The sequence below is a fragment of the Muntiacus reevesi genome, chromosome 3 (genome assembly GCF_963930625.1).
Source record: "Muntiacus reevesi chromosome 3, mMunRee1.1, whole genome shotgun sequence".
Classification (NCBI taxonomy): domain Eukaryota; kingdom Metazoa; phylum Chordata; class Mammalia; order Artiodactyla; family Cervidae; genus Muntiacus; species Muntiacus reevesi.
The window spans coordinates 33,707,448-33,726,323 of NC_089251.1; the positions used below are offsets into that span (position 1 = coordinate 33,707,448).

At 43.1% G+C, this 18,876-nt stretch overlaps 1 protein-coding gene across 1 annotated transcript in view; it reads left to right on the plus strand.

Moving 5' to 3' along the window:
* BABAM2 (BRISC and BRCA1 A complex member 2) overlaps positions 1-18,876 on the plus strand; it is a 393,777-nt gene that overhangs the window by 286,237 nt on the left and 88,664 nt on the right. Inside the window, exon 8 of the mRNA XM_065927231.1 lies at positions 15,921-16,020. Within this exon, the coding sequence (XP_065783303.1) occupies positions 15,921-16,020 (100 nt within the window). The remainder of the gene's footprint in view (positions 1-15,920; positions 16,021-18,876) is intronic.

Genomic DNA, 18,876 nt, shown 5'->3' on the forward strand with positions numbered 1-18,876 from the left:
AGAGTAGAATGATGGAACTGAAGAGATCTGAGAACAAGTTGGCTTCATCCTTGTGCATATAAGGAAACTGGACAGTAGAAGAGTTAAGTGATTGCTAAGGCCTCAGTACCAGATGGTTGTGGTAGGAGGTAGGGTGTCAGGCAGTGGTGAAATTGTGTGACTTCAGGAATTAAATGGCCCAGCTCAATCCAGTGTCTGTGATTTACTGGATGAGTTAATTGAGTCAGTTACTTAACCTGCCAAGCCTTACTGTTTATCTGTAAAATATATCAACCTTATAGGGCTTTTGTAAGGAGTAAATAAACATAATAAATGAGAATTCTCAATACAATGCCTGGCTCACAGAAAGTGTTCAATATGTGTTAGGCATTACGACTGCTCTTCTAAATAGTGGTAGGAATCAGATCAATAATATAGAGTCCCAAAGTCCTTGGGAATTTTAGGTTCGCAACCCCAGAACCAAACAATGAACTACTCTGCACACCCCTCAGGGGCTCCATCCGTTGGGTCCCTGCCTTTTTCCTTTTCACCCTTACCTGTCCAAGTTTAGTACCTTCTCTTCTTTGCATTCACTTCTTTTTATATCCTGGTCCCTGTTACCCTCACAGGTAATAAATGATGATTGTAACTTTCCAGTAGCACCAAAGAACCAAGTATACAGGGTGAAATGTCATAGCTGTGTCCTACTGCAGCTCCCCCTTGGTGTGCAGGTTGTTCTGCAGCATCATCTCCTCAGCCCCAGGGGGAAATTGGAATAGAAACCCCTCTCCACTTGGCTTTCCGTTAGGTGATCTGGAACTTCTAACCTCTTACCACCTCTACCCTGCTTCTCCCCCACCCACTTCCTCCACTTATTTCTTTTTCCCTGTCTGTCTCCACACAGGCACACGGAGGTCCAAGGCTGGTCTCTCAGACACCCAGGCAGACCTTGTTTTCTCTGATTCTCTCCCCCTTCTGCTTCTGTTTCTCTTCCTTTCCTTCTGGCGGATGTGCTCTAGCCGTCTTCTTCCCTGGACTGGGGGCTCGTCTGAGCTGAGCGGGACCACCCACTTCCTTAGGACAGTCAGTGAGCCTCAAGTCTCCACCTCAGTGAAAGGAGGGGAAATATAGATTTACTGGGAAGTGCAAAGTAGGTCGATTTCGTGTTTTCACATAGTTGTCCCTGCTAGTTCATTTGGGGTTTTTGTAGTTATTGCTGTTGCTTTGGGAGAAGGAAATGGCAACCCACTCCAGTATTCTTGCCTGGAGAATTCCGTGGACAGAGAATCCTGGTGGGCTGCTGTCCATGGGGTCGCACAGAGTCGGACACGACTGAAGCGACTTAGCATGCATGCATGCATTGGAGAAGGAAATGGCAACCCACTCCAGTGTTCTTGCCTGGAGAATCCCAGGGACGGGGGAGCCTGGTGGGCTGCCGTCTATGGGGTCGCACAGAGTCAGACACGACTGAAGCGACTTAGCAGCAGCAGCAGCAGCAGCAGCTGTTGCTTTAGTCACGTGGATGGCTTGACATCTTACAGGCTGGTCTGCAGCTTGCTTTTTTTCCCTTTAACAACACATCACGGCCAATGTTCTCACTCAGAACCTTCTCATGGTGGCGCGGTACTGCGTCGGAAGAGTTCACTCTAATGTATTCAACTCTGCAGTTGACAGATAACTTCGGTTGTTTGAAATTTGTTGTTTACGTCTGTGATTCGGTCCTACCCATATGAAGCCGTCATTTCTTCTCTAGGAGTTGGCTTCAGTCCCCCCCACCCCCTCCCCCACCCCACTCCCTGCTTCTGAGGAGGCCCCAGTCTCTCAGAATATGCCCACTGCGTGTGTCGAGTCTGAAGGACAGTTGGTGTGTTTGCTGCTCAGGCAGCAAGCATGGCTACAGCTTAGTAGTTTGGGGATGTGATGTGAGTGAGCGCAAGGGCTCCCCTGGTTCTGAAATGACCTTGACCCCATTCAGGGAGAAAATACTCAGAAGAGACAGTCGTGCTGAATTTGTCATCACCAATACTGAGAAGCAGTCTCGGTCTGACTGGGAAAGAGGTGCTGCTGGGAACCCAGCCCCCTCACAAGGGGCTGGAAGCTCTGAGATGGACCACTGAGCCCTGCGTGCTCAGAACTTGCCAGGTGGCCCCGAAGCTGTGGATCCCTCCCTGCCTTTCTCCTTGAAGACTATAAATATCCACATAGATTTCTACAGGATTTTATTCTTGGAGAGTACTTAGGACTCCTAAGAATTAAATCATATCCTAAACTGAATTCTTACACTGAGCAGTTCATTCGGCATCTTCTATGTGACTCTGGGTGACACTGATGCCCCGCATGCAATATTGACACATTCACTACTGCAGGGTCAGGATTCAATAGCTATGGTTCAGCCACACAGCTTGTTAAGTAAGTCATTTTGACAGTCCCCTGCATACTCTTAATATTCCTCTGTTAGTAAATTTTGAGTGTTTGATTTTAAAGATTTAAGAGAACAGTAGTAATAAAAATTCTGAAGCAACCAAGAAAGTGAATTGCAAAGAAGTTAATGATAGGCCAACTTCAATTATATTTGACCAATTAAATTGGCATCATCCTTGTCTACCTTTTCTAGAACTGGTTTCCTTCCTGACACAACCTTTCTGCTTCTGTTACATCTTGTGCCACTGGGATAAAGAAAGCAAACACATCTCCTTCTGGAGTTATCACGTTCCCCCCAGACAGATTTCCCTGAGCTGCCTGGACCATGGGCTCTCCCAGGCTTCCTGCTGCTCCTCCTCAGGCCTGCCTGGCAGCCTTTGTCTGGGAGTGTGTAGACCAGTGTTTATTGTCGTGGCTGATTTGAATTATCTATTGCAGAGAATTGGATAAAAATAGGGTTTAAACCAATGGAGGTATTTTTAAAGCAAAAGATGCAGGTAAATAAATTAAGATATTCAGAAACAGGCTCCAGTTTTGCACAGATGGGTGTTAACAGAACTGAACTCCTACTTCCTTCATTAGTAAGTAAACAGTTTATTTAGTAAGATAAAATGTGTTTTTAAATGACAGGAATCTACTCAATACTTGTTTTTGTTAAAGTTCTGACTACGCCGATAGCCTCCTCAGTCCCTCACCTCTTTAAGTTCCCAGTAAAGGACTTTCCCAAGAGAAAGGACTTTCTCGTTATCTTTTCCTCAGTTTCCTCTCCTTAGTATCTCCAGAAAATGGGTCCTCTGGCTTTCCGGGTGCGTTTTGGAGTACAGGACCTGGAGGGCTGGGAGTCCCGTGGAAGGGAGCAGTGTTCCCATCCAACATCCGTGACATGTTTTAGTAGGATGATAGCATCCCGCATTCACGTTTGTAGGCATGTCCTGGGGCAGTAGCTGGCACCAGGGCCTGGCACCTCCACGGCAGCAGCACAATGTGGAGTAGAGGTGGGGCTACTGAGCAGCACCTGCCGGTGGCGCCCCCTTCCCTTCGCTGCCTTGCATCAGTCGCATGCTCTGTCCCATTGGGCAGCCAGGGGTGTGTGGCAGGGCAGAGGGGCTGGGAGAAGGGCAGGACGATCAGCGGGCAGCTGGAATGACATGGATGATTTGGCTCTTAAAGGGGTTATTAGAGCCAGACTGAACATTGCCAAAATTGGAAGACTGGCAGTTTCACCTGTTAGCTAAGAAGATCTTTACCTCCTAAGGAATAAAGGACTCCTCCTTCTGTATGTTTGACATGTGATTCTTCTGCTGGTGCGAGGGCGGTTGAGAACCTATCCTATTCATTCACATCAGAACCAGCTACAGGATCTGCTTTTTCAAATCACACATTTTCCTAAGGTTCTAATATGCTACTCTACAACAGGGATGTATGTGTTAGTTGTGTTAGTCATTTAGTCGTGTCCAACTCTTTATGACCCCATGAACTGTAGCCCCCAGGCTCCTCTGTCCATGGGAATTCCCAGGCAAGAATACTGGGGTGGGTTGCCATTTCCTTCTTCAGGGGATCTTCCCGACCCAGGGATTGAACCAGGCTCTCCTGGGTTGCAGGCAGATCTTTACCATCTGAGCCACCAGGGAAGCCCAGAACAGGGATGGGTAGAGATTTCTCTTCTCCCCAGAAGAATCTCTGGACGGTATCAGATCACTTGGGTAAGGTGGGGCACATGAAGGTGGACAGTCACTCCCTAGTGGCTTGTCTGTGGATGGCTCATGTCGAATATGCGAGAGATAATGTTCAAGAACAGACGAACTTCCAACATTAACCAGAATTGCATGCAACTATTGGCCAGCTATGGTTAAACATCAGTGATAACACATATATCCTGAGGACAGGGAATAGTGACTTCCCAATGTTTGGAGATTGTGGCACCTTACTGTTGTCTCTAAATGGCTTGGATGTTGGGCACATGTTTTTAATTTTTTTTTTAAAAAAAACCACTTTAACTTTACATAAGCCCTTTTGTGATAAGTGCAGGTATCATGAGAGCCTGACCTGAGAATTGCTATTGCCTGTAAGCTGAATGTGAATTTTCAATGTCTGCATGCGAATTCAACCCGAACTTTACTCAGCTTGCTAAAATTTGGGGTGCTTCGTGCTCCAACCAGTGGTATTTGGAGTGGCTGCCCCCCTTGTAACAGCAGAAGGATGCCTGAATAATGCTTGAGGCCTCTGCTGACAACCCTGAGCTCTCACAAAACTTTGAAGGTTTGGCCCACATACCATCAAGAAGCCAACATCCCGATCCTAAGTGCAGGCCTTGCCTAAGGTTAACAGTAAGACCAACATTTTGTTGCTTCATTTTCCTATTAAGCTCCAGATCGCTGATTGAAGCAGAATTCCAATGTATTGACACACCACCACATTGTTAACACGACAGGGAGGATTTGATTATGGGAGAACAAGTCCAAAAACGGTAAACTGGCAAAAAAAAAAAAAAAAGAGAGAGAAAAAGAAAAAAAGACTCTGGGGCCTTGCTTCTCAAGGCAGCTTTTGTGGTTGCATTCCTTTATTTGATGTGGTTCCCTCCTTCTCCTGTGCCAAACGGTGCAATATGGGAAAAATGATGAAGCTGCAAAAAGGGCGGGATGGCAGGGGGCAGGGGAGATAGGGAGTGAACCATTTAGTAACAGGAGAAAGAAAACAGAGCTTAGGGATCAAAGACAGAAATACCTGTCTCTCCAAGCAGGAAGCAGAAAGAAACACAGGAGTCCTTTCCCCGTGCTCAGGGAAAGGCTGAGACTCTGTCAGCTGGCGCCTTTCAGGCCAACCCCGGCGGGCACAGTAGACAGGGTGGCCAAGAGCTGCCTGCAGGTGAGAAGAATCAGCTTGAGAAAGTCAAGGCTGAGCATGCTGTGCCTGCGTTACCAAGAACTGCAGGGTTAACCTGGGAGGGCCCCAGGGAAGAGGGGTGGGGACCAGAGGTTGCCTCCCATCAGCAGATTATGGGAATCAACACGTTTTAACACCAGCCACCCTCAGAGGCCAATCCTCGGACAGCATTAGAATCTAGATGAGGAAAAAGCTTCCGTGCAGAATCAGAATTATATTTATTTACAATTTTCAGGCTGGGCAGCCTTTCTGTTGTGTGGTTTGTGACTTCCCAAAGTGACATTTTCTGAGTTTTAAAATTATCTATCTTTGCACTGTGAAAAGAGCATCTATGATTCATCTTAATATTTCTGAGGATCAGTCACCAACGAACAGCTAGTATTTCGGGTAGGAGGAAGGCTTTTGTAGGCAGCTTTTTCACCTAGCATAGAAGTAAAAGCACCAGAATATGCCTCAAGCGTCATTTGAGATCATATAAATAGCTCTCTCTTGCAGTTCTAATCCAATATCATTATGAGAACTCCCACAGTCCACGAGTTGCCTAATGTTCACCTCACCCTTGCCTGAAAAAGGCTAATGTTTGTGGTTTACCTGCTGATTGAATATAGTTTCTGAAAATGCTTGTGGTTTACCTGCTGATCGAATATAGTTTCTGAGAGGTTTGACCAAAGGATCTGCTTTTCATTTTGGCTGATCTAATCTAGGTCTTTTGGCCTGTATTTCTTCCTGGATATTTTCCTTAGCTTCAGCATCTGTAGAACTGTCAAGTGATCCTTTAATCCTAGTTCAGGAGTCAGCAAACTACAGCAGCCCTGGCCATATCTGCCCTGCAGCCTGTTTTGTATGGCCCGGGAGCTTGAAATGATTTGTACATTTTTTAAATGATTAGAAAAACATTTAAAGAATAGTACTTTATAACTTGTAAAAATTATGTGAAATTCACATTTAAGCATCCATAAATAAAATGTTACAGGAACATAGCCGCGCGCACTTATTTACATATTTCGTCTGACTCTCTTCCTGCTACAGCATCAGACTTGAATAGTTTTGACAGAAATCTTAGGGCTGCAAGGCCAGTGCTATTTACTGCCTGTCCCATTACTGAGAAAGTTTGCCAATCCCTGTCCTCGACCCTTAAAACCTCCTTTTTCGCAGTGACTGTTTCAGAAAAGATAGGTACATTTACAGACTTCTCATGTCCATTTTAGAAATTAAACTCTCGTCTTTCTTTATTCTTTCAACCTTAATGCCACAAATATTTATTGAGTGCATACAATGGATGTGGTCTTATTCTTATTTCTGGTGTCTTAGCAGTAAACAAAACAAATGATCCCCATTCTGGAGAAGTTTACATTCTAGTGGAGGGTAATGAGGGGAGATGGTAAACAAATACAATATGCAAAGTGTTTTATGGAGCTCTGTGCCGTAAACAAAGTGAAACAAAGAAGAGGGGTTACTGGAAAAGGAGGTGGATTGTTTTAAATAGGTTGTTGAGGAAGCTTTCCTGAGAAGGCAGTGTTTTAGTAAGACCTGAAACAGGTGAGGAAGCCCCGCAAACAGCTGGGAAGAGAGCTGCAAGGCAGAGGGGACAGTGGAAGAACTGAGGCATGTGTGCTGAGGTGGAACAACACTTGCATATCCAAGGAGGCAAGAATCCAGACGAGAAGCTATGCTAGATTGGACTGAATCTAAGGAGCCGATCGGTTAGAGCTGGCATGTGCTGACATGGGAGAGCAGGAGCAGTAGGTTTTGCAGGCAGTTTGCTGATGAGCAGGTTAAGTTTGAGGTACATTTTATACACCGAAGTAGAGGTGATGAGTAGGCAGTTGGTTCTATGAGTCCTGAGTTCAGTGAAGGTCTAGCAAAGGTATAAATTTAGAAGTGGTGGGTATAAAAGAGCTATGTTAAGCAGTGAAGCTGGCTGAGATTCAGGCTCAAACCCTAGACTCTTCCTTCTCTTCAGGACATCTCTCACTGTAAAACTACACAGAACTTTTTCTTAAACCTTGAATTTTCTTTTCCATCAAGTTCACCATTGGCATGCCTCAGGATGGACATCAGAGCTTCTTTTCCCCTCTCCGGGCAGATGCCCTTTGATCAGTGGATATCCCAGGCAGCCTGAAGAATGAAACAGGCTTTTCTCACTGGGGCAGAAAACTGCTTGGTGTGGTCCAGGCCCCACAGCCTGCTGTCCATAGAGTTCCTAGTCTTTGATCACGTGCCTTACCTTGTGTAGAATCTGTTTCCTCCTTCCTTCCATCTGCAGTCTCGATTTGACAGCTCTTTGCTTTGCCTTTTGGTTACCTGCATGTGACTGGACTTCATTTTGTCCATGTACACACTTAGCTGTAATTACCTTTTTCTAGTTGTTTCCATAAATGTCTGTTCTCCCATTCTAGACTTTGAGTCCTTGAGAGCACATCCATGTGTTCTTCTTCTCCTCTTGTCCACACTGCCTTTCAAATAGTGATGTCATGCCTTGGGGATGGAAGACAAATTTGCTTTTTCCACACGCCTTCCCATCCTCATCCCTGTTGTGCATCCTTGGGAGGTACAGGGCAGGGTGTGAGGACCACCTGCACATGATCCACTGGGAACCAGGTCAGCTTAATCAGTCACCTTCTCTGTGGGTGGGCCTTGGGTGTCTGAGTTATTAACAGGCTCCTTAGATCATTCTTATGCAATCATGAAAAGAGTGCAGAGGAAAGATTCCAAACCCACTTTGACTATTGCCAGCCTTAAACCTAGGACAAATTATCCATCTCAAGCCTCTGTCTTATCATCTCTACAGTGAGTTAACACTTGTTACCCACTATGTAGTGCTCACTCAGTCGTGTCCAACTCTTTCACAGTCCCATGGACTGTAGCCCACCAGGCTCCTCTGTTCATGGAATTTTCCGGGCATGAATACTGAAGCAGGTTGCCATTTCTTACTCCAGGGGATCTTCCCAACCCAGGGATTGAATCTGTGTCTCTTATGTCTCCTACATTGGCAGGCGGGTTCTTTACCACTAGCGCCACCTGGGAAGCCCCACCTACTATGTATGCCTGTTGTAAAAACCCAAATGAGGGGCACTTTGGAAACAAATTATAAAGTGCTGTGTACTAGTAGCCTGACTAACTGCATCTTCTGGTATCCTTTCAATCTTGGAATTGAACCAGCTCCAACAGGTTAGCTCTTGGAGCGCAGAGACCAGTGCTGTGTGTGTGAAGTCATTTATGCTGTTTATAGGCTTATAGCATGTGTGCTTAGTCATTCAGTCATGTCCAACTTTTTGCACCTCTTTGGGCTGTAGCCCACCAGGCTCCTCCGATCATGGGGATTTTCTAGGCAAGAATACTGGAGTGGGTTGCCGTTTCCTCCTCTGGGGGATCTTCCTGATCCAGGGGTCTAACCTGGGTCTCCTGCATTGCAGGTGAATTCTTTACCATCTGAACCACCTGGGAGGCCCATTCATAGGCCTGAACCTTCAGTGAATACCGACAAACAGGAATCAAGTGGATAAATTTCTCTACCCTGGTCAGACAGATGGTAGTTTTTTCCTCTTCTTTTGTCCACGATTAAAACCTGTGTACAGTGAGGAGGAGAGAGTTATAAAAATGCTTGTGCGTTTAGTCTAGGGTAACTATTATATGCATTGATTTTTTCCCAGCTTTATTGAAGTATAATTGACAAATTAAAATGTAAGATATTTACAGTGTACAATGTAATGATTTGATATATTTGACATGTATTGATTTTTCTCAGTAAGTATGTTTCAAAAGTAATTCATAGGAAGAACAACCTCTACCTGTGTAGCAGAACAGTAAAGTCATTCATTGGAGTCTCAATGTTGTAAATAACAAATTCACTCATTCCTAATGACTAGGGTTTGAGAAATTGTGATGGAATCATACTGCAGGTAACAGGCCAGGGATCAAGATACAGTAAGAGGGAAAAAAGTTTTTCCTTCCCTTTGCCTATTCATGTCTTGCGTGGCCAGGCATCATTATAAGTAGTTCATACCAGATCTTAATAGAACATCTGCTAAGTTCATTGTTGTTTTCCAGGGCTTACTTTAAATGCTTTTCCACATGCTAACAAAATCCTGATGGTGGACATCTGTTAAGATTGTCCCTTAAAGGCTTTTCTGAGATGTTAACAAACTTAAACACATTTCTGAACAAAAACTTGGTTAGTGTTCATGTCATTAGACAGACTGTGTTTGCAATTAAAATATTCTCATCTTTTGTATTTCTTGAAGTATAAAGTTTCCTTGCTTGCATTTCCCCTCCTCTCCTGGGAAGTGCCCATCAAGTCTTCTGGCCTTCAGAGTTTCTAACAGTTCATTTGCCTATGTTGAAAACATCCCTAACCGCTTCAACTTCAGGTACCTACATAAGTTTAATGAGTGTTCCTGGCACTGGCTCAGGGCTCAGTCAGCCCAGGCATCTGCCTGAAGACACCCAGGCCGGAAGGAGCCTGATGGACCTGGCATACACGGAACCGGATGTCAGGCCTGCAGATCAGGATTCAGTAGTCACAGAAGTGATCAGTGAAGACCTGAGAGTGGCAGACTGAGGTCAGAGAGACCTAGATTTAGATGCCGAAATGGCCACCCTCTCCAGTATTCTTGCCTAGAAAATTCCATGAACAGAGGAGAGGAGCCTGGTGGGCTACAGTCCATGAGGTCGCAAGGAGTCAGACAAAACCGAAGCAACTTAGCATGCACATGCTGCCATTTTACCACCTGTGTGACTCCAAGGAGGGTTATGTGGTTCTCTAAGCGCTAGCCTTCTCGTCTGTAAAACGGGACAGCACCTCTCTTGTAGACTGGTGAGAACAAGAAATGATATCATTCATGTAAAGCACTCAGTATAGTGCCTAATATTACACATAAAGCTTCATAAATGGAACTGTTCTTCACCACTCCATTCTGTGGAGAATTCATTTTACCAACTAAACCCCCCATATTGCCTTTTAAATTCTCTTCTTTTATACTGCGACTAAGCAAAGAATGTGTATGTGCTTTCTCGCTCTGTCATGTGTGACTCTTTGTGACCCTATGGACTGTAGCCCGTCAGGCTCCTCTGTAAATGGGGATTCTCCAGGCAAGAATACTGGAGTGGGTTTCCATGCCCTCCTCCAGGGGATCTTCCCAACTCAGGAATCAAACCCAGGTCTAGTAAAGACTACCTGACTCAAATTTGATCATTATAGTATGCCTACACCTTTTAAAATTACTCTATTTAGTAACTCTATAACCTTCTAGGTAATTTAACTTAGCAATTTCAACTTCTTTAGACTTTGCTCCAAATAGGAACATTTTCTGAGTGTTTAATCCTACTCACCCTGTCTCAGAACATTTCCATTTTTATATGTCCCTTAAAAAATGGGAAACAACAAATGGAATAATAAGACCTAATTTTATGCCATGAGGTATGTTTGGTGGAACTTTTTGATCAGGTAGACAAATGGAATACAGCCAGGCCCACATCCGTGTCTCAGTGAACCTCTCATCCAGTGTGACTCCCTGGATTTTCTCCTACTTATAAACTTAACTTGTCATTCCGATCTTTTATTTTCCTGTTATATTATTTTATTCCTCTGTTATAGTCATTGAGATTTTCAGTATTTTGAATTAAACTCTGATTTTGTTTAACTGAGGGGTGGAGAGGCTCTTAAGTAAGGGCCTTTAAGTAAGATTCAAAGCTGAATCTATAAAATGAGACAGTGGCTAACAACAGCTGTAGAAAATGCTTTACTAAGAGAAAGAAAATCCAGTTAGGAAAACAACAACAACAACAACAAAAACCCAGACTCTTTGCTTAGTGTAGTATTTGTACTTTTGGAAATTACATATGATTTTTCTTTATCCTACCCAATTAATATCTTGTGACATGATATCTTAAGAAAAAGTGGGATAACAAGGTGATGAATTTCATGGATGAAGGTTTTCTAAGGATAATTTCAGCCACTTCTACTACTGTTCAGTATATAGGTAGGGATTAGTAGAGATTAGAGTTTTAGAAATTCCACACCATCCTTCTTATGAAAAAATTTCTGAAGAAGGGCACAGGCTTTGGAACCAGAGAGACTCGGATTCAAACCCTGCAACTTACTTGCTGCATAATCTTGGACAAGATACTTAGACTCTTAGAATCTCAGTTTCCTGATCTGTAAGTTGGGCTAATTAGAGCTACCTGGCAGAATTCTTGGGCAGTTTCGAGCTAATGAAACATTTAGTAGAGTGCCTGGCAAAAGTGGGTACTCAATAAATAACAGTGACTTTTGTTTTATTGTAATGGCTTTGCTGGCAGGCTACCAGGAAAGTAGAGTTATAGAGTGCCCTAGATTCTTGAGGTCCCTGGCATTTCTCTACCTTGAAAGGAGTTAACAGTGGTGCCCGAGTCTTGTATTCAGAATGGAAAACTCAAGTCCAGAAACAGATTTAGGCATATAGTTCATGTTTATTGGATTGAATTGAAGGCTTACCTTTCTTTAGGATTTCTCTTAACTTGGGGGCCAGTGGCGGCTGGGTCCTTCTATCATCCTTGAAGTTCTCCATTTTCATGCTTCACCCTCACACTCCCCTGAACCTTACTGTGGAGGAGGCAACCAGGTCAACTTCCTGTACCTCAGAACTGGGTTCAAAGGCAAAAATGAGACACCAAGACTGCTTCACGCATCCCTGACCGTGACTTGACATAACCCTGGACGTGAAATACTCACATAAGAGGCATTCTAGCATAACATCTCTCTTGGAGTGTGTGGTGCTATTTTCATATTAGTGTAACTCTAATTGTTACTTTAACCCTTGAGAGAGATGGGTCTTTTTGAGAGTAGTAGTATCCCCACTGTACTCAGGGGAAAGTGAAGAAGGACCAAAGAGAGCAGATTTGATAGAAGCAAGAACTGCAGTTGAAAATCAGTGGCCCTTCTGGTTTTCTCCAGTGCTAAATCATGTTTTCTTCATTTTTATTTGGCCAATAAGGTAAGGCCCCACAGGAAGAGGGGGGAGTTACTATTTCATAATGGGTTAAAAACCCATTATCCCAAGTCAAGCTTGCAGACAGGCTGATTGCCTGCCTTTTTCCAGGTCAGAATGCCCCAAAATATTTCCTTATGCTATCGACTGTAGCCAAGTCAAGTCTTCAATATTAGAGACGCTTTGAATATTTGCAGACAGAGCAAGGTCCACAGAGGCTCAGTTAGCTGTATTTGCATGGAAACAATAATATTAGTACATAGACGGTTCTTGTATTTGACTTTTAGAACCCAAGGAGGACAGACTTGAAATTGTTTTTCTGGCTACCTTTGGGTCTGTTCACCTCCACCGCTGGAAAGGTTTCTCCAGCTCTGGCCTTGTCCTTCTCACTTCTATCCATGTTTCAGTTCTAAGAATAATCAGCTAGTTTCATGTTTCATTGCAGCCCATAAGGAGATAGAAGATGCTTTCTCATCAAAGCAGCCCTTTTCATCCTCTCCTCTCAAGTTCAGCCTGAGACCCTGCCACACCAATTCAGTTTCTCCATCTTTTAACCCAGCTTTCTCCCTGAACCGCTCCAGAGATCAGAAGAGTCTACAGCCCCAGTGGTCCCTTTCATCTCCCCGTCACCCTGTCCCCAGCCCCTACTTAGCCATGGAGTGGGTTAGTGAGGCCCGGCTTCTCGCCAGCCAGCCCTGCATTCCTGAGAAGAGCTGAGTGAGGCTGGGCATGCCTGCAGAGAGAGAGTTTTCTCTTGTACATGCTCAGCGCAGTATTTTTTGATTCATGAATATTAAAGGACTTGAGATCACAAGGCCTTACCTCCTCCATCTTGCACCCTTTGAAAACATAATAGCTCTTTTATTTCATGGCACTTGACTTTGTTTATTCAGCACGATCAGGGCAGCATTCAGGCTATAGCAAGCCTGTTAAATATTTACCCATGAGGCGATATTTATACATGAATCAGCAGCACTTATCAGCATGCAGTGCTGGAAGTCAGGTTCAGAACTCTCACAGGCTGAAAAACTACTGAGTTAAATAAAGAGTGCGGCAAGTGTCCGTTAAGAAATCAGCTTTCATTTAAAGCAATCCTTTATAGTATCTGAAGTGCTTCACACATTGAGGCTTCCTTCCCCTGCACAGCTAAGTCATTCACAGTTGAACATGACAGTGGTTGGTCCATCACATCCGAGATGCAGTGAATCTGGTTGTTTGACCATCTGGGTGTGAAGACAGTCAGGAGGAATGCTTGCCCTGCTGCCATGTGGAAGTTGTAAAGGGAGATGAGCGATGCATCACTGTGCTTCCGTGGTGGTCTGAGTGCTTCTAGAAGTCCTTTGCTGCTGCTATAACCTCATTGAAATCCTGACCCTGCTCACTGGTAGTCATCCCCAGTGTGTCTTTCCATTCTTGCAGCCCTTTCAAGATTATTCTCCACCCCTGCTTGGGTGGCATAGTGGTAAAGAACCTACCTGCTAATGCAGAAGGTGTAAGAGACATGGACTTGATCCTTAGGTCGGAAAGATCCACTGGAGGAGGGCAGGGCAACCCACTCCAGTCTTCTTGCTTAGGAAATCCCATGGACAGAGTAGCTTGGCAGGCTACAGTTCATGGGGTGGCAAAGAGTCAGACACAACTGAAGTGACTTAGCACACACACCCCCTCCCCAGAGAGGTGCATAATTCAGCAGTCACAGCAGCCTGGACACCAGCAACAGGCTTCCCTGAATTCAGATCCCAGCTGTACCATTTCCTGGTTGTGTGACTGCAGGGAAGTTTCTTCTGCTCTCTGAGCCTCAATTTCTTCACTTGTAAAATCACAGGGATGATTTCCACCTCATTGAGTTGTAGAGAGGGTTCAATTAGATAATGGGAAAGCACCTAGCGACCAAGCTTAGTTCTTGATAATCACAGAAGCAGGGTGCGGAGAGATAGCCCTGGCAGCCGAGCAGCCGGCCTTCGGGTTTCTCCAGACCTCTGCTTCTTGCTGTTATTATAGGTAATTTTTGTTCAATGGCTGTATCTCAGAAGTAGAGAGGGAGATTCAAGTTGACTTTTCACACACAGTTTTTACTCATTGTATTCAATATAGTGAATGATTTAAAACTTATTCTGTAGTATTTTATACAGATCAAAGTTCATTGCTATCAATTCCAGGGAACTGTCCAAATCATTTTGGGGGGGGGCAGTTTATTATGCTAAAGATTGTTTCTCTAAGTAACCTATGAGAAACCTGGATCTTAGTATTCTGTTATGCAGATATTTCACCAAATATTTGTTCTCATAATGTAAAATTTTCTTTTTAATCAGTTTTCCATCCTGATGGAACCATTAGACCCTTGGAGTGAGATGCACACCCTCTGTGTACTTTTGCATACATAAGAGGAAACAGAAAGCCTTCCTCTAGTTCACAGAAAGTCACAGGAATTTTCCTAGCTTTCTTCCTAGCTTTCTCGTCTAGTGTCTACTCTGAGAGTAGCAAATGGAAATGATGTTCTTGCTAATTCTGTGCAGTTGCAGGGTGTATGTGATTCATTAATGTCATACTTAGTCAAACACTGTCTCAGAATCTTCTCAGTTGTCAGAGTTGTGTGTTTTACTTATCTTCTGAGTAGGGTAAGGAAACAGCGAATCTTTCCACTCTGTATTGAGTTACTCGCATCACCTGGAATTTTGTTTCTTGGGATTTCTCATTCCCATAAATAAACATAATATTCATTTTTACCTAAAAAAATTAATTTCAGAAATCTGTAGTCAACAGAGAGACAGACTGGTCCTGGAGTCCTTCGGCTAGTTACAGATATTGTTCCTTGTACCACAAACTCTGTGTGTGTGTGTGTGTGTGTGTGTGTGTGTGTGTGTAATCTCCAGTCCCTACCTGGTTCTCCACATTTATTTACAAAACCTGCCTGGGCTGCCTAACCCCCAGGAGACTGCATCCCCTTCTCTCAACACCTACTTCACATGGCTCAGTGGTAAAGAATCTACCTGTAATGTAGGAGACGTGAGTTCGATCCCTTGGTTGGGAAGATCCCCTGGAGAAGGAAATGGCAACCCACTCCAGTATTCTTGCCTGGAAAACCCCATGGCCAGAGGAGCCTGGCAGGCTACAATCCATGGGGGTGCAAAAGAGTCAGACACGACTGAGTGACTTTTTCTCACTTCACTCACAAGAAAGAGAAAACTAAATTCCAAAGAGCTGCTCAAGGCAGCCAAGCTAGTGAGCTGCAGAACTAGTCCCTTTGGTTCTCTATAACACCGGCACATCAATTCAGCATTTAATGAATGATATATCTTTGCTTGGCTCAATTATGAATTGGGCGTAATCAAGAGTATAAAAGTCTGTGTTTCAGTAACAGGTGTAACCCATTTGTGTTGGTAAGACATTTACCTGTACCAGTCAAAATTTGCTTATCTGTTCTTTTGTGATAGGATCATGAGTTGTCATTTATCGTTAGTTGTTAGTTATGTGTAATGTGAACATGCTGCTGTAACAAAATGGATTAAAATATAGAAATGGAATCATAAAGTGAAGCACCTAGTTTCACCATCATTGATTCAGGCAGTTGGTGGGCAGACTTGGACAAGAGAAACCGAGTGTGTTGGGAATGTCTCGTAAGTTGCTTGAGCCCTAAGAGATGTATCCACTATACTCTTGTCCTTTCAGTGCACTTGGCGGCTCCTCGGCTCTTCACATCCCAGCTTTTCCAGGAGGAGGCTGTCTCATTGATTATGTTCCCCAAGTGTGCCACCTGCTCACCAACAAGGTAAAAGCAAGTCCCCTGCCTCCCCAGCCTTGTAAGGCTCCTTCATCCAGTGTCATTTCCCCAGCATCATGGTGCAAGACACCATCCTCTCCACCCCATCTTAGTTTCAACCTCCATCTGACATGGCCTTTCCTGCTATGAATTAGGTTTCATCAGTTTCTCTCCCACTTTGTTTGCCCTCCTTCCTTTTCTAAGGATTCTGACCTCCCTGTTCCAGTCTTATCTTCATCTTTTTTTAAAATTGGAGGATAATTGCTTTACAATGTGTTGTTTTCTACCATACAAAAACTTGAATCAGCCATAAGTATATGTATGCCCCCTCCCTCAAGAACCTCCCTCCCACCTCCCCCACTAACTCATCCTCTGGGTTGTCATAGGCACTGGGTTATGCTACCTGTGTTATACGCAATTTCCCACTAGCTATCTGTTTTACATGTGGTAATGCACATGTTTCGATGCTACTCTATCAATTGGCCCCCCTCTCCTCTCACTGTGTCCACAAGTCTGTTCTCTATGTCTCTGTCTCTATTCCTGCCCTGCAAATAGGTATCATTTTTCTAGGTTTCATATATATGCCTTAATATGCAATACCTGTTTTTCTGACTTACTTTACTCTGTATAACAGGCTCTAGGTTCTTCTCCTTTACTAGAACTGACTCAAATGTGTTCCTTTTTATGGCTGAGTAATATTCCATTGTATATGTATACCACAACTTCTTTATCCATTCACCTGTTGATGGACATCTAGGTTGCTTCCATGTCTTGGCTATTATAAATAGTACTGCAGTGAACATTGGGGTACATGTGTCTTTTTCAGTTATGGTTTTCTCAGGGTATCTGCCCATTAGTGGGGATGCTGGATCATATGGTAATTTTATTCCTAGTTTTTTAAGGAATCTCCATATTGTTCTCCATGGTGGCAGTATCAATTTACATTCCCACCAACAGTGCAAAAAGGGTTCTCTTTTCTTCATACCCTCTCCAGCATTTACTATTTGTGGATTTTTTTTTTTTTTTTTATGATGGCCATTCTAACTGGTGTGAGGTGATACCTTATTGTAGTTTTGATTTGCATTTCTCCAATAATGAGTGATATTGAGCACTTTTTAATGTGTTCCTCGGCCATCTGTATGTCTTCTCTGGAGAAATGTCTGCTTAGGTTCTTCATCTTTTAAGCTTTTATCTTCTCATTCTTGAATTTCCGTTATGCCCTAAGTTTTTGCTTCTTCTTATGGTTTAAAAATTTTGAACTCTTTCATTTCCCAATTATTATGTGTGTATGTGTTTGCCACTAGTTAATATCACAGTGATTCTGTCGAGCAGCTCTCATGTTTTAATGGTTGGTTCCTGATTCTTCCTGTCATGCCCAGGAACAGTTTGCCAAAGTCCTGCTTGTTGGGACAGGATTTCCAGGTTAGCTTGGCTTATAGCCAGATTATAGCCAGATTATCTAAAGCTTTCCCTTAGCTGCGTTAGTGAGCCTTTACACTGGCAAGTAACTAAGCTTACACTATTGGGTCTTATCAGGTATTTCTGCAAGTATAGAATATACTTGTTAATGTCCAGCCAGTTTATTTAGCTAAAAACTGGAGCTATTAGTCCACAGACAATACTGACTTTCTTTCTTCTCCCACATGGACTTAGTTTGCTTAATTCCACAAATCCTATTTTCTTTGCTTCTGTTGACTTGTTCACAATGGCTTGGAAAATAAATCTTTTGTTTGTCTCTTTCATTCAAAAGATAGCTCATCTCTGTATAGAAAATACCTTAGAAATATAATAATATTTCAAAGTCTTCAGTATTATTTTTTAAATGTCAAAGGAACTAAAATCTGGCAACTCTGCAGTCTGTGGGCTTGGCACAGATTCTAGGGTGTTTAACTCTCACGGCGTGGTTGCTGTTCATTGGACCAGATTCCCCCAGCCCCTGCCCTCTCACAAAACTGATCGGAGGACAGCATTCTTACTTACAGTGTAGGTTTTACACTGCCTTCAAATCTGTGTCCCAGCATTATAGAGAAAAATCCAAATTTGGTCTTCCAGAACTGAGAAGAAAAGCCTTTTTAAAGCTCTCCAATTGAGATTAATTTCTAGTCATACATTCTCCTCAAAAAAAATTGTAATACCATTTTCCCAGAAATACAAGAATCAGTCAGTTTTTCTTATCTGGTTCCCTTTCATTAATTTCACTTGTGTTTCGAAATTGATGTTCTTCTGCTTGCTACAAATGAGGACAGTATGGGCTGCTTTTAGAAACAATCTCTTCAAATGAATTTCCATAATTGCATTGGAATCTATCTTTATAGCCAGTTTTGTTGTGGGTTTCTGTTAAAATGGTTTTCTGTTTTTCAAATCAAGTATACAGAACTGTTTTCATCCCCTTTTTAAACAAAGCCACTTAAGCAAACTTATCATCTGTTTTTCTTTCCCCAAAATAACATTTCTGATCCTGCCTTAAGCCTGCAAAGCAAGCACTGTTTTTATAAGTTGACATAAAACCCCTATTATATAAATAGAATTGTTTTACTTTTAAAGGGTACAAATGGCTATCAGTACCAATTGTGTCAAGGTTATTTCAAGCACTTTATCTTGAGCTTTTGTTATGCATGGAGACTCAGTGTGGCTCCAGCCAATATAAACTATTTGGGGGGTCTTTTTCTCCCACTGTTTCTTTCAGCCATTATAAAGACATTTTATAAGGAATGTCTGCATTAGAAACTGATGGGTAAATGACTAACTTTCAGATGCCTTAGCTTAATGAGTTCACGATTTTTTTTAATAGAAACTGTCACTTGGTGTTAAGAAGGAAATATAAAAAGGCAAAATAAAATCGCCTGTTGTAACACTCCTTATTCT